Source organism: Colobus angolensis, unplaced genomic scaffold (genome assembly GCF_000951035.1).
Source record: "Colobus angolensis palliatus isolate OR3802 unplaced genomic scaffold, Cang.pa_1.0 Scaffold361, whole genome shotgun sequence".
Classification (NCBI taxonomy): domain Eukaryota; kingdom Metazoa; phylum Chordata; class Mammalia; order Primates; family Cercopithecidae; genus Colobus; species Colobus angolensis.
Genome location: NW_012116944.1, coordinates 1,070,740 through 1,087,417, shown reverse-complemented (window position 1 = coordinate 1,087,417; position 16,678 = coordinate 1,070,740). Strand labels below are relative to the sequence as shown.

The 16,678-nt window shown below is 38.7% G+C and overlaps 1 protein-coding gene across 5 annotated transcripts in view; it reads right to left on the bottom strand.

The window, feature by feature from the left end:
• Positions 1-16,678, bottom strand: part of FAM13C (family with sequence similarity 13, member C) — a 118,917-nt gene that overhangs the window by 7,016 nt on the left and 95,223 nt on the right. For 4 of the 5 annotated variants that reach the window (XM_011953452.1, XM_011953450.1, XM_011953451.1 and 1 more), the window contains 5 exons: positions 16,083-16,293; positions 14,738-14,876; positions 10,281-10,362; positions 8,626-8,837; positions 110-205 (listed from right to left, as the gene is read on the bottom strand). In XM_011953452.1, coding sequence (XP_011808842.1) covers positions 110-205; positions 8,626-8,837; positions 10,281-10,362; positions 14,738-14,876; positions 16,083-16,293 — 740 coding nt within the window. The remainder of the gene's footprint in view (positions 1-109; positions 206-8,625; positions 8,838-10,280; positions 10,363-14,737; positions 14,877-16,082; positions 16,294-16,678) is intronic. The other variant, XM_011953454.1, reaches the window with a different exon arrangement.

Here is a 16,678-nt window from a genome sequence, read left to right as displayed (position 1 = left end):
AGCAGTATATACTGCCATGAAGGGTCTTTTATAACTCTTGTACTACTATGTGACATCATGTTAACTACACATCAGTACAAAGTAACAGCATGCAAGTGTCCTGACTTACAATTGTTGGAATAAGGGAAGGCGTTGACAAGATTTGCTTGATAATTCTGTATCGGTCATAAAGCGGCTTTATGAGGTTCTTGTCTTGCTTAGTTACCTGAGAAACATGAAATTATTATTCTTCTCTCAGACAAGAATGAAAACATCAATATTTTTAGCAGACAAAAAGCCTCAAAGTAAAGGATTATAATACTATAATGCAACAGTTATCATGAAAAGTAAAATCATTTATTTATTTATTTATTTAGAGACAGAGTCTCACTCTGTCACCCAGGCAGAGTGCAATGGCATGATCCCGGCTCACTGCGACCTCCACCTCCTGGGTTCAAGCAATTATCTTGCCTCAGCCACCCGAGTAACTGGGACTACAGGCACGCACCACCACACCTGGCTAATTATTTTGTATTTTTAGTAGATACAGGGTTTCACCATGTTGGCCAGGTTGGTCTCAAACTCCTGACCTCAAGTGATCGGCCTGCCTCGGCCTCCAATTATAGGTGTGAGCCACCGTGCCTGGCCAGAAAGTCATTTACAAGATACTGTATGTAGCACATGCCAGTTTTTTCTTGGAAAAGTTTCTTAAAGCATACGTCCAAGTTTAGGAATGTGATTTTTGGAGGAGTCTGAAATGCACAAGTGTTAAGGAACCTCTTCCTTCATTACTTCTTCATTCTTAAAAAACCAGTCCAGACATTGATTTTTCTTCTGAAACATATATTTTATCTAGACTTTCCCGATTATATGTAGTCACAAACACCAACGTTGTACAGGTCTTCATCACTACATGCGTGTATTATATACTAGGTTATGACTAGTTGTGATATAAATGAAATTATTTTGGACAAAACATTTAACTTCTCTGAGTCCTCAATTTCCTACCTATACAAGAAGGAGGTTGGAGTTACCAATATCCTTCCATTAAAAAAATGTATAACCTCTGGATCCGCTAATATATTCTATACCCCTCTGCTGTAAGATCCATCCCTAATCACTATTTTCAGTGGATCACATTGTGCATAAAAATTTAAATAGCTTCCTATCTATCCATCTAAATATCTGTCTGTGTATCTGCCTATTTATCCAAAGTGACCAAACTCCTTTGCTTGTATTGGTTTTTCTCCTGCTTTGTATTCTGCATTAATTTTCTGCATGTCTAGTAAACATAGCTTCCCTTTTACTCTAGTCCAGTGATATACACTTGACAAGTAGTGGGAAGGGAACAGTAGAAATAACTCATGGAATAATCACCCAGGCATCTTTTATCAAAGTACACACACCCAAGCATGCCAGATAGATCTGCCATCCAGATCTGTCTCCCTTGAAAGAAAAGAAAATGTCTCAAACATGTGTTACACTTCCCAGTTATCCTCATGCTCACAACTCCCATCCCAATTGCAAACCATTCTGGCCCGTATTGATCTACCTTTTCTCTCAACTTCTTATCTCATTATCTGAGTCTTAACTGTTTTCTTTGTTTCAGTATTGTCTGCCCAAATAAATGATTCTTGAGGAGAGAGATCATATCACATACTTCTTTAAATTCTCACAGTACCCAACACATTCCCATTCCTACTACTAAGCTATCAACACAGGTTTATATGAAAAAAGGACTCTAATTTTTAGCAATCTTCTTTTTAAGTTCCATACGCTGTGACCTAAGTCTCGCTTCCCTCTGTAGAAGCCTGTTAAGTATTGCTTAAATAACCTCAAGATCTTTTCATTTTCTAATCCAATCATTTTTAAACACTTTTATTCATAATACATCTTTCCATGAAAAAAAAAACCCAACAAGTTCCCATCAAAATCTATTTCATGGGATTTTAATAGATGACAGAAGAAAAAAATCTCAGTCTGAGTTCAGAAAACATGGAAATAGTGGTTTTTTTATGTAGTATCTTACTGGGACTTAGAATCCATAGAAAGTATTTCAGAAAATGATGCATTTAACTAGTATTGGAATCTCTCCATTGCAATTTGATTTTTGTGATTTAATATATTCCCCAGATTCTAGAAAAGCTAAATTTAATTCTAAAAGAAAAAAGTGACCAAAACACATGATAGAATGATGAATGCCATTATAGAAAAGTATCTTCCATAGATGCTAGATAAAAATTTGGGAACACGTACAATGTATGAACTGCTTTTTCACTTTGATTCCATTGTCTTCCTCTTAAGATTATTATCAAAGCAATCCCTGAGGAAATGTGAGGGTTCCATACCCTAATGCATAGTAAGTACAAAACACTGTGAAACCTCTAAGTCTACAAGTGCTCATCCTCAGATAGAGGACAGGAAAGCAGATTGCCTGAGGAAGGTTAGTAGTGGGATTATGTGCCAGGAGCTGTTTTCTACTCACAGAAAAGCTATAGGCCTGCAAAGTGATCTTCATAAAGGAAACTGAATCAAGGTAAGCTCTGCAGAATACCCCAAATCTAAGGGGGCAGAAATACATTAGACTTTGCTGTTATTCTTCAGCCACTTTCTGCTAAGAATCAGATCTAATTTTCTCCTCTGAATTCAATGGCTGTCTCTTTCTGAAGTGCATCCTTCCTCCCTAATTCTATAGTTTCTGCTGGCTGTAGTATGCAAGATATATCTATTTTTTCATTTTTTCATATGAATGAAGGAAACAAGGTTTCCTTTATGTTTTCGGTTACATGTTGAATAACCTAAAACAGCCAAATAGAGCTATGAATGTATTGTCATAATTTAAAGATAAATAAAAGGAGATAAACTTTAAAAGATGATTATTCTTCCAGTTTCTCCATTTTTGTAGTATCAGGGGTAAAACTAAGAGGAGGTTGAACAAGAGAGGACCATATATAGGACAAAATTTGATATGATTTGTTTATAGCTTGGCAACTTTGCCATATGAAAACTCCTGCCTCCCTATCAATGATGATTTGAATCATCAAGGTCTGGAAATAAACTGGCTTTCCAAGAGATGTAACTGCTACTGAGGGTCAGTCCAAATTAGTTTGTTTCTGGGTCCTGGTCAGAAAGTTGTTTAGGAAAAAGCTGCCACAGCTTCAGCACTTCTACCACCTTGTTTTCCTTTCCCCCATGGGACTGGTGCCAGGTATTCCTGCACAGTAAGCCACAGAAATTTATAAATAAAATCATTACAATTATCCCCATAATGAGATCCCCATAAATGAGATCTCTCTTAAGGAAGAAGAAGAGAAGTAAAACTGACAGTCTCTTCTCTGGACAGTGAGGACAGTGAGCAATAGAAATCATGCTTCTTAGCTTTAGGGACTCAAGTCCTGCCAAGATTTTCTTGTCTAAGTATCCCCATTGCTTTATTGAGGGAGGCACTGTATGTAAGCAAGTCTGACTGTTTAAATTAAACAATCAAACAAGATGGAAAGTCAGTACTGGATATTATCATAGAAAGCAATTGCTAAAGAGAATGTTTTGGTCAATTTAGATGTCCAAGCTAGGAACTGAAGGTTAATATTTGTCTTGAAACCAGAGGACATGAGTTCACATAACCAGCTTAAAAACTTTTTTTTTTTTTTTCTTTTTTTTTTTGAGACGGAGTCTCACTGTCACCCAGGCTGGAGTGCTGTGGCCGGATCTCAGCTCACTGCAAGCTCCGCCTCCCGGGTTCACGCCATTCTCCTGCCTCAGCCTCCCGAGTAGCTGGGACTACAGGAGCCCGCCACCTCGCCCGGCTGGTTTTTTGTAGTTTTTAGTAGAGATGGGGTTTCACCGTGTTAGCCAGGATGGTCTCGATCTCCTGACCTCGTGATCCGCCCGTCTCGGCCTCCCAAAGTGCTGGAATTACAGGCTTGAGCCACTGCGCCAGGCCGCTTCAAAACTTATAAACTGTTTTTAACATTACAAATATGTAATATTTGAACCTCAGTTTCCTAATATGCATAATGATGATCACTTTTAATAAGTTTTATATGTAAATATTTCTGGATTAATAAGACACATACCAAATGTTATTTGAGCTCTCAAACTAGTTGACTTGATGTTAATGTCAATGCTATCCATTAATAAAAAAGAATATCACAGTGCTATTGAATAATAATTTTTTAAAAATAAAAGAGAATGATAAGCTATGTCTTGATATAAAAAGCTGTCCAGAATATACAAAGTAAAAAGGATGCATAATTGTATAGACTGCTCTCTTTTGTCTAACAGAGGCAAGTTAAAATATATATTGGGGCCAGGCATGGTAGCTCACTTCTGTAATCCCAGCACTTTGGGAGGCTGAGGTGGGAGCATGCCTTAAGGCCAAGAATTTTAGACCAGCCTGGGCAAAAGTGAGAGCTCATCTCTACAAAAAATTAAAATAATCAACCAGGCATGGTGTTGCACACCTGTAGTCCCAGCTACATGAGAGGCCAAGGTGGGAAGATCACTTGAGCTCAGGAGTTTATAGCTGCAGTGAGCTATGATTGTGCCACTGTACTCCAGCCTGAATGATAAAGTGACACTCTGTCTCTATAAAAAAAAAATGGAATATATATTGATAATTTCTTGTATATGTTTTACATAGAAACTCCAAAAAAGACACACAAGACATTAATAGCAATAGTTACCTGCTGGGGGTGGGAGACCTCAGAGCTGGAGATGGCAGTTGGTTTTGGAAGTAGTCTTTTTACCATTTTCTGTTATATATTTTCTTTTTGAACTATGTGAGAAAGTATTACCTATTCAATAAATTTTTTTTTAAAAAAGAAGGATAAATAGGAAAGCAGAAAGTTTGATGGGATCTTCCTTTTCATGCCCTTTAAGTCTACTGTCTTTCCAACCAACAACAACCTGCTAATAAGTTATTAATTTTTTATTGAGTTTTTTCAAGATAAAATGTATACTTTCTAAAAATCTGCTTTCATCCTCAGAGATGCTACAGTTGATGAGAGGCCAGAATAAGGAACTGCCATTACTCATCCCCTTGGTAATTTGAGCTGTGCACCTGACACCACCTACAGTTCTTAGAAAGGTCAATATTGATATATATGCCAGCACCAGTTCAGTATTTCCAAAAGAAAAGGACATAAAAGACATAAATAGGCACTACAGTTCAGCTCAGGGGATGACTCATTCATTTCCAGTGTACAGCCATGCCCTGTAACGCAGAAGTGATTATCTCTAAAAATCATCCATAGATAAAACAGGAAGAAAATTACTCACTGGTGGTATCTGAACCAACAAGGCAATGCTATAGGATTTATCAGCCTTAGTATGGTCTGTGACTAAATACCAAATGCAGAAATTACGGAAAGAGTCATAATAAAGTCTCTCTAGAAAAGATGTCATTCTTTATCTTGAAATTTTAATATTTAATGCATTTTCAGCAATAAGGCAAGGACCTCAGATGAAAGTCATATGTCTCTTTGAGTTTAAAGAAACAGGACCTAATGAGATGATCTGAAATGCTACTGACCTCATTGAGGAGTTAGAAATAACACTAGCTGCTATGGGAATACAAAGTTTTCTCTTCGGTTATGCATTGTAGGCTCTGGATTCACACTGAGTATAGTGACTGACTAACTACTACATGGTTTACTACATTAAGCTTTCTCAGTACCAATACTCAGCTTTATGTATTTACATTTTCTATTATAGATGCTCTCTATTTAAAGGGCCAACTTTAGCCTACTGAAGAGCTATATTATAGGTATATTTGAGGGGGCTTCTGATACTTATTAAATCAATAGATCATTAAAAATAATAGAAATGATTGGTATTTATACTAGGTGACATCCATGCATGAGGAGATTTTTCTCTGATCTTCCGACTCTCATTTGCATATGTCTATTTGACTTACATGTCTCAGTAAGATGACCAACCATCCCAGTTTGTCCAGGACTGAGGCGTTTCCCAGGACATGGGATTTTCAGTGCTAAAAGCAAAAAAGTCTTGGGCAAACTGGGACGATTGGTCACCCTATTCCTGAAAGATATTAAATGTAAAATATCCCAAACTAATCGTTTATGTTATATTTTTATCTACAACCCCAAGTGTGCTCTTCTACTTTTCTCTGTATCAGTAAAAGCTTTTCTGCGAGTAGAAAACAGCTCCTGGCACATAATTCCACTACTAACCTTCCTCAGGCAATCTGCTTTCCTGTCCTCTATCTGTGGATGATTACTTGTAGACTTAGAGGTTTCACAGTGTTTTGTACTTACTAAGCATGCATCATCCCAGATTCTTCTTTGCCTTCATTTCCTCCCATCTAATGCTCCAACATATCCTTTTGATTCTACCTTCAAAATATACTTTGATTGTATCCACTTCTTTCCCTCTCCAAGACCACCATGCTAATCGAAGCCACCCATTCCATCTCCCCTTTTCATTCTTTTCCCTGTGATGTATCCTCCACTTAGCAAGCAGACAGATCTATTAAATGTAATCATGTCATGTCACTTTTCTGTTCTCAACCATTCAACAACTTCCCAATACTTCCCACAGTTTTAAAGGTTCTGTGTGATGGGTTCTAATCTGTCTTTCTGACTTGATCTCATGCCATCCTGTTCTCCAACCCTCAAACCCGAGAATTCAAAGTGAACAACAAGGTCTTCCTTTCATCATGGCCTTCATACCTGCAATTCCATCTGTTGAGAATGTTTTCTGCTGCTCTCTTTGACCTGCTCATTCTTCTTTAAATGTCACCTCTTGGCCTTCCTAATCGCTTTATCTAAAGTAGAAACTATACCCATTATTTTCTATCATGTCACCTGTTAAATATCCTGCATAGTACTTATCAACATTTTTAATGATTTCTTTTTATTGAGTTGTTTATTTCTTGTTGCATCCCCACTCCCAGGACAACATGAACTACATAAGGGCATTGACCCCCCCATGACTTCTATATATTTTTTATTTTTTATATCTAGCATCTATTCTACTTCACAACACATAGTTGGCATTTAAGTCTTTTTGCAAATGAACTATTGTCCACCAGTCAGTAGGTTTCTCACTTATTGTCACGATAATTATATAAGTAGGTATTACCTGTATTTTACAGATGAGGAAGTTGAATCTCAGATAATCAGTTCACTTGCCAAGTGCCCATGGTTAGAAAGTGGCTGGTTCAAGTGCTGAGTCCTGTTCTAAGTCTACTATATCAATCCCATCTCTCCTTTTACTACCCTTGTTAATTGAGTAGAACATAGATTTAGACATTGACCAAGATGCTTACGGTCAAAGTGACTTTAAAATACTGGAAAGACCTTCAGAAGCACTGAAGGATAGAAAACCACAGATGTACCTGAGAGTTTCTGTATATATATGCAGAAGTTACCCACTAACTATCACAGAAGTAGAATCTTGGTGGGCTCAGGGATAGGATGACTGAGTGAATGAAAACCTTCTCTTCACTCCTCACAACGTGTATTTGTTGTTGTTTTAAGACTAAAGGTATTTCATAAAGAAAGATGTGGTCACAGGTCTATTTCTACTTGTAGATCACAAGTCCTTATGTAAATGACTAATCCAGGGGCATATTTTGAGCCTTTTGAGATTTAGAATATGTTGTCACTTTATGATTAATACCAGGTAATACACAATAGAACAGGGAAAGGCAGCATTCTCCTCAAGAAGAATTCATTTGAAAATTAAATACGCTAGTCTGTTCATTCATCTGCTCATTTTTCCATTCACTCAGCAAACATTTATTCAATACCTACTATGTACAGAAAAGGAGGGTCATGACCTATAGATAGTACTTCCATGTAAGAAGTTCAAGGTGTAGTACGAGAAACAGTAAATGGCCTACAAGATAGAGCTGTGATAGGGTAGTTACATCTCTTATTCGAGAACTGAAAGTCAATCACACCAGTCTTAGAGTTGAGACAGGGGACTACAAGAAAGCTTCCCTGGCATAATTGAAATGGAAGCATATATATGCACGACAAGGAGAGATTAACCAGGTAAATACGAATCAGTCTTTTCTTCTTTGTAAAATATAATAAATCTTTTCTTTGAACTCCAGGCTCATATATTCAAATGCCTGACAACTCTATCTAGATGCCTCACAGAGACTTCAAAACTAAGATATCCAAAGCTGAAGACTTGTATTTCAACTTAACACTCCCAAGAAACCCTACCTCTCTATTCTTATTATATAAACACCAAACAATTTTTCTTACTATTTATAGATCATCCCTGCTTTGTTATTTTTAACAAGACATGAAGAAAGGGGCTGTAACTGGAGTCCTTTCCTTTCAGGCAATATGCTTATTTCTTAGTCTTGGGTTCATTTGCTAATTTTGGGGTGCAGAGAGTTGGAGAGAAAGGGATATGATATACTCTGGTGTCCTTGCCATTTACTTCCTATCAATGCACAACACTATAACCTCCAGAATGGTGGCTTAGCCTGGCATCTTGTGGCACTACTGCTTGTGGCCAGTAACCTATCAGGAACTCATCTGAAATTCTGGAGCCAGGCTAATAAAAATGTGTCTGTAATGACAAAGTGCTCTGATAAATTGGATGATCTCACCAGCACTGTGTGAACTATAGGGGCCCTCTATATAATAAGACATCGTGATGTACCTTAGAATCCTCCTGGGGAGGAAGTTGCTCTCTTTTCTCCTTCAGGCATGTCAAAACAGCATCTGGAGTCTCTTCTCCAGAGGAGCTTGGCTCCAGGCCCGCAGCTTCCGGCTTCCCATTTTCTCTGGGGACTGTGGGTTGCTCACAGGACAGGTTTCTAGGTGGACCTTTAGGAGCACTCCCTTGTTCTTCTGACAGCTTTAGCTTTAGTTCTAAGAGAAATGCTATGAGTTATCACAAGCAAAGAGAACCCACTAGCCCTAATAAGAACAGAGAGCCTTTCAGGAATTCCTTCCCCTGATGCCAAATCTGTAGAAATGAACACTAATGATGGCTTTCCATAGGGCAATGGCAACCCTTGTAAGCAGAGCCACTAGCATAGGCTCCCAATCAGGTGTGAAAACAGGGCTCTAGAGGCTAGGATCTCATGGAGGTGGAGGATAGGTATGGCAGTAGTGCAGTGGTTTAGATTTCAGAGAAGGAAGAGTTTGCAGGAAAACCAGTGGCGCCTGGCCCCACCTGCCATGTACTGTAGCACCTGAAATTCCACACCCAAAGATTTATTTACTTATATTTTGAAGTTGTGGGTTCATCAAGAGCCCCTGTGGAAATGCAAGTAATCCTCTGCAAGACATTATACATGTAGACACCCAAGGAAATACAGGAGGGGGTGGGAAAGGGTAGATGGGAATGTCAGCCCCAACTTCACAGATTTTGCTATTTTGTCTTATGGTAGCTTTTAAGATCTAGGAATTATTACAATACGGCTTTATATAAACCTAGATAATTTAAAATAAAAAAGCCCCCTGAGACTTATCAAGGAATTACATTTTAGAGTATGCAAGGGTACTGGTTGTTTGAATGAGGCATTTATATTTATTTCTCAATTACATAGCTCATTTTCTTTGTTTGATGTTTGTTTCCTAGTTAGACTTTGTGTTGATGTTTAAACATTACATATTGTATAAACCTGCCACATCTTTACAGTTTAATACCACTGAATTAATATTCCCTTCTAGTTCTTTTTAGTCACTCTCCTTCCAGAAATTTGGAAAAACTCCCATGTCTTTAAGTATTAAAGTTAGAGTGTGGAGAGAGGAAGAAAATAACTTTTTATTGTTAAATAACAACAGTCTATTTTAAATGGATTTTAGAGTTAATACTCTCACCACCATCTCCAGAGAAAGACAGAAAAAGGACACTAGCCCATACAGCAGGAGAACCACATTCTACACCTGGCCCACCACCTTCCAGCTCTGTAACTCTCCCCTCTCTATGAGCATAAATGTCCTCATCCATGCACTGAAGTGTGTGGAGTAAATGATTTCTCAGACCTCTTCTGTTTCTAACATCTAACAATCCAATAACCTAGGGAGGTTAGTGCTCCACATGTTAAAATGTTCCTGGCATTGAAGTGAATCATTCCACTTGGGAGTCTGGAGGTCCTCACTTTCTTTATAAGGAGGTTTATTACATGGGGCCAAACAATGACAGAGATACAGGATGCTTTATTTCAAAAGGGAGCTACAGTCTAAGCAGGAAACAAGGTGCAAGAGGGCACAGGTGGAAATGAATCTAAAATTCTCTGGAGCACATTATCAGTAGTTTAACTGCTTCCTTTATGAGGAAAAAAAAGACCTTTGACTGGCATTTACCTTTGAGCTGTTTACGACCTTTAGCCAAATCATTCATCCATTTCAGGACTTCAGGATTAGAAGTCTTGTCACCATGTGAAGGCTACCAAGGGAAGGAAAAAATGGGGGTGGGAGGGAAGGAAGGAGGGAGAGGGTGGGGGAGAAAAAGAGAAAAGGAAAAACAAAATGTGTAAACACCTGAGCCATACAAAGATAGTTTAGGAATATATAAAGCTGGGAGAGAAATTCGGGTGTGAAATTTCTGATGGAGTTGCTTCTGATGAAGTTACCTCTAGAAAACAGTAAATATTCTTGACCTCCTCTACTCTTTAATCCTTGCTATGGGCATTATTTCTAAATGTGCCTGGTCACTTAATATTTTTCACATAGTCCTGGCCATGCCAGTGCCCCTGCAGTCAAGCTGTCAATCACCTTGCAGGTCACCCACAGCCCATATATACCCCATTGCCAGGCCATTTTCTGTAGCACTGCAGAGGACTGCACTGATACAAACCAGTACTTGCTACCTTGCTTATGGCTCACACACATGCTATGACCATAACCCGTGGGAGAATACTGAAAAACTGGAAGATTTAGCTCTTACCAGTTATATCCTCTAAGCTAAAGAAAGGAGACCCCAGAATCTCTAAAACCTGACAGTATTCCTGAGAAGTCAGTCTGTTAGGGGGATATGCAGATTTCTAACACCTTCACTAGTGGTAGCCAAACATACTGTCCCTCTACCCCCACAGATCAGTAAAAACTGTTCTTAAACAAGTCAAGGCTACCATAGTAACTTACATGCAGGCTCAAGAAAATTAATGGTTACTTTAAATGAAGGATTTACAAGGAACTGTAAAATAAGCTTAAGATGACATGATCATAAACATAATAGCCTGAAATATGTGCATTGTTAATGACCAAATCTAGGGGCTGTCATTTTTTCTTTAAAGATCCACTAAATCCATGTAACAATGGCAGGTTGTTGGTGAGAGGAAGGCATAGGAAGACGGGAGATTTTTCAAACTCAAAGGAAAAAACTACTGTGTGACAGGATCATCACATGTACATGAGTCTAGGTATGCTCATTTTAAAACACAAGGCATGATTCTGTCAGTTCTAGAGTGATTTTAAAAACCATACATTTTAAGATTAAAATAGAAAAGAAGATTGACAATGATTCTTTCCTGGAAGAACTTGAATAGGAAACTGGTTTCCCTGAGGGATGGCAGGGGGTTGGAGAAGGGGTGGGAGGAAAAAAAAAAAAAAAAAAAAAATGCTGGTTTCAGAACCATGGACAGTGACACGTGGACATCAATCCTCACCTCTCTAAAACAGCTTAGCCTAGTCCTGTCTATGGTTTGCTAGAATGATGCACTGTATAGTCTAGTACTTTAGTTTGGGTAGCAGTCTGGTAGTCTGGTTACATGGAAAGCCAGTGTTTTACATTTGGTTTCTCAAAATCCTTAGAAAATTCTCCACTCTGATCTGAGAATACATCTTGTTGAACAATGCTTCACTGCATCTGTTCCACACAGTTATTTCCATCTTTTGAAATATGGTAAAAACAAACACACACAAAAAAGAATCCTAAGGCCTGAAGTCAGTGACTGCAAAAGAAATAAGTTTTCACTATGGTGCATAGAACTTAGGAGAAATTTAAGACTGAATTTCTGACAAAATAATTTAAAGCCTGAAATCAGTTTCTGAAATGAATTTACTTCCCTACCCTTGAAGAAGCTGTTAAAAGGGTTAAATCAAACTCACATGGATAGCAGCTCTCAAATCACATGAAAAGTTCCCATATACAAGCTGTAGATCTTCAAGACTTAACTTCTTAAGTGAAATATTCTGATTCAAAAGGCCACACACCCAGAAATTACATAGGTTTAGGTTTTGTTCAATGCAATTAAAATTGACCTCCTAAGTGCCATTGTATGCGATTTGTGATCTGCCAAAGATGGTTCAAAAAGACACATTAGAAAGATTACTGGGAGGGTTATAAAAAGACCTCAGTTGCTGTTCTGGCTAGAACTATTCTTTGCTGTGTGATTCTGGGAAACTCACTTCCCCTTTATGGGCCTCAGTTTCTTCAGTTGTCAGATAAGACAAAAGACTCACTGATTCTTTCCAATTCTAACATTCTCTGATTCCACTGAAAGTAGACATCTGGCTGATGCAGCCTTTTCTTAGCCCAAGAGTCCAATAATCAAATGCAAAATCAGATGTAGAGATGTAGAGAATTTGGGGTAGGTGTGCAAAATCGTTACAGTAAACAGAGATGGAAAGATATACGTGATACATGGGTATTAGAAAAGCACAGAGGCCCAGCAGGAGCCCAGATTCAAAAATTAGCAGTGGGTGCTATGAATTCCACAGTCAGACTGCCAGGAAGGGGAGCCTTACCTACAGCAACAGTTAAAGCCCATTGACATGTCAAACCTCTAAGCACAGCCTGGCCCTGACAGGAAGGACAGGGGTTTCCTGAAACATGTGAGGTTCTTATTATAACAAAGACTTTTATACACACTGAACCAGCAGTGACCAAGGAGCCTCCTTCCCCTACTGCTCCCTGATCTGTCCTTCCATAAGTGTATTTAAGTGTATGTTTGTGTGTGTATGTGTGTGTGTGCATGTGCATGCATGTGCATATGTGCTCTAGCTTCAGAAAACTTTAGATAAAGGCAGATGTTTCCAGGTAGAATTCTCTTCCAAAATAAGCATCCAAGATCTGTGACTGTGGGTAGAAAACTCCAGTGTAAAATTAACATGTACAGTTTTCCTTTATTTTCTGACAAGGCAGAGACTGCCATGGAGTAGCCTATTTAAATATGTAACTCATAGATTAAAAAGTTAGTGTTATCTAGGACCATTTACTCCCTTTGTACCAAACACTGTAATAAGCATTATGTATGTACTTCCTTATTTACTACTTACAAACTTAAGAAGTCACTACCTAATACTCCATTTTACAAATGGCCAAACTGAGACTCAGAAAGATAACAAGTCCAAAATCACAGAGTCCTTAAGTAGCTGTGCTGGATTCAAATCCAAAATAGTCTGAATCAAGAACTGCCAGATAAGATGTGTTAACGGGTGCTGGGAATGGAGCCTCTGGTTGTTACTCTGTATTTTCCAATATGAGGATATCATAGATCCAATAACACCCCAGCAGCAAACAGGTGAAATCACCTTCTCTCAGGATATCTGGAGTTTTTAAAATGCAGACACTTAAAAATTTTGCTTATATTCTATTGCAAAACCTACTCATCTGTAATCCACTGACCCAAGTTGTGACTTGATGGAACGCAACTATCTTAGGCAAGTCATTTCCATCAGGTGTCAGTTTCATTGTCTGTAAAATAAAATCCTGGACTAATAATGTGTTGAGCTCCCTTCTGCTCTATAAAAGACAATAAATAGCTGTGACTGCCTGACTCTGGGGAAGATAATCTTCAACATCCTGACTAAGGTTGCCTTGAAAGCCAATCTGATTTTCCCCCCATTTCTGCAAAGCTAAAATCTGCTCCTTAAAACTCCTCCAGTGAATTTGAGGCCACTGTGGGAAACAAGACAGGAAGAATGGAAGAGTGAAATATTACCCACTCTCACCTCCCTCCCCAGAACTTACTCTATACTCACAAGAACTTTCCAATGGCCTCTGTACCAAGTGTTTAGTGAACATTTAAATATTTCAAGATGTATGAGAGATGATTCCCTGTTCTCTTTTATTCTAATAACAAACTGTTCTGGGCTCTCTGCCAAAGACCCAATATCTTTGTCCAATTCTCCATGGATATGCTTTTTCTCTATGCCATGGTCACCACTGGAGAAAATAAAAGCAACACTGACCATCAAGACACTTACCTATGACCCTATTGTTTCTTACATAAGAAGAAAGGAGGCTCATGTTTGCTGCACTGCAGTACTAGCATGAAAACTAGTGTCTCTGTGATGGGGAAAGGATGGCTTAGGGTTGGTTCTTATGAGTGGCCTGAACAGATGTCACTTGAGAGGTCCTCATTCACCAACCAGGAAATACTTTAATGTCAAAGAAACCATCTCTACCTCATTTTGTTCCACAATTGGAGATTCCTCCCTTGGGTCGGGTCTTTAATAAGTTCTTATCAAAATGCAATTGAGAAAAAGTAAAAAAAAAAACAAACAAACAAAAAAACATAATTCAAAAGCTTTCCAAATTTTGTTCCTCAGAAAAAAAAAGGCAAGATCAATAATCAAATAAGATTGGAAATAATAGTTGTAATCCATGACTAGAAAATATCCTAGCAGAGATCAAGTGACAGCAGGTGAGAACAAGACAGATAGAAGATGAAGACTCTATGATAGGTCCAGGTTGGCCCATGGGAACACAACTGTCCCCTGGCAAAGAAGGGTACCCAGAAAGGAAGGACAGAGGCTGAAGAGAATCCACACACTTCTGACAAATCCGCTTCTATGTCAAACCGCAGAGTCCTTACCCGGTATTTCTTTTCTTGTTCAAACTTTTCTTCAAATTTCCGAATTTTCCGCTTGAGGCTCTGGATGTGCTTGGTGAGCTGGGTGATGGTCTGTGGCTCCTTGCCATCCCCACAGCTGCAGCGTGAAGAACTCCGCGGCCTGCAGAGATTACAGGGAGGAAGGAGTGTCAAAAACAGTGGGCTTCCAGTAAACACTTCTGTTGACCTACAAACCAAAATTCCTGGATTGTCAGAGAAATCCAGAGGGAAGTTCATTATTTGATGAGGCCACCATGGTAACATCCGCTCATTAATGGAGACTCCCTATCACAAAACTCTGTTATGGGTGGACGCTGCCCGGGACTTTAGTGTAAAATGCCAAAATATTAGTCCAGGAAATGCATTTTGTAAAGCTTAGAGGAGGCCAATTTAAGACTCGAAAGAGACAGCACTGTTGAGGTCCTGTCCTCAATAAGTTGCACAAGCCACACCTGCCAACATTTTCAAGGAAGATTTAGATGAGTGGTTAACTTTTCTTGACATAACAGGACTTTTTTTTTAAATATGATGAAAGGATATGCCCCTTCTCCAGAAATTGCATACACCCCCTCACATAACACACACGTTACATGCAATAGCAATAATTCACTAACTCTCAGGTCCATCAATAGATAGTTCATGGACCCAGGGTTAGATAAATTCAAGAAAAAATGGCATGAGTTCTGAGGGAGAAACCAGGGATTCTCCAGGCATAATTTTAGCCAGAGGATTCTTAATCTTAACTGCATATCAAAATTATTTGTGGAACTTAAACATAAATAACACACAGTTCCTCAATCTCAAATGCAAATTCCAAGTGGAATGTGTAGGGGGCAGGCATCTGATTACACACACACACACGCACACACATATACACACATTATTTGGACGAGGGTAGCTATTGTAAGCTACCACTTTTCTAGAATCTAAGAAGAAATGTAGATGGACATCTCCCAAGTGTTCCCACAACTCATCCATTGATGCTACCACTGGACATGGAAAGAATATTGAGTTCATCAAGAATGGTATGTCTGATATGTACATGTACATATACTTATTTAAGATTCTGGTCATTTCACCAAAAATGTTCAAACATGTGAGCCCTTGGGCTATCCTGTCTCTCATGACCATTTCTTCCTGAGGTATAAGGCCTGCAATGGCATCCCCAACTAGCAAGTACACTGATTTTTGTCATTTATTGTTTCAGTCGTGCAGTTGTGTTAGGCAGGCACATTTGTGCTATTTCAGTCATACTTCATTGTAGTTTATAAATGTGATATTTGAAAAACTGTACGAAATGAAGACAATAACAAACCAGTTTTCTTACATCATAAACTGCTGAGTGCTGGGTGGAGATGGGGCTGACTCAGGGTCTAAGTTGAATCTCTGGCTTTGGCTGAAGATGGAGCATCGTGGTGACAGCAGTGGGTTGTCACCGTCGGTGATGTGATAGAGCAGCCTGCTGGTCCCCACAGACTGGAGGTCTTCTGGTGCACTGTCGGCCTCATTCTGCCCATCTTTATGGACTGGTGAGGGGTCTGGGCAAATGAGACAAATCATCAAGACTTAGAAGTGACAGAGGGCTTGAGACTGTCATGTTCCTAAATAAAGATCATATGCATTCATTATAATGGCTTCCCTCTGTCATTTCTTCCTTCTGGGGATATGAAAAGCTTTCAAAATATTGTCATGTTTATTCTCACAGAACCTGGACAGAAAATATTACAAAGCTGTTAACAAAACAAATAAAACAAATAAGTTTGGTATGACTTATACAATCAACACAATCCCAAACTACAAAACAATCCTCTTTTTATTTCACATTATTTGCATAAGTCAGAGGGTATATTACAAAGTGTTAGAGCAACAAAATGAAAACAATAAAATGGAGCTGGAGCAAAAGATTATAGATTATCAGGAAGA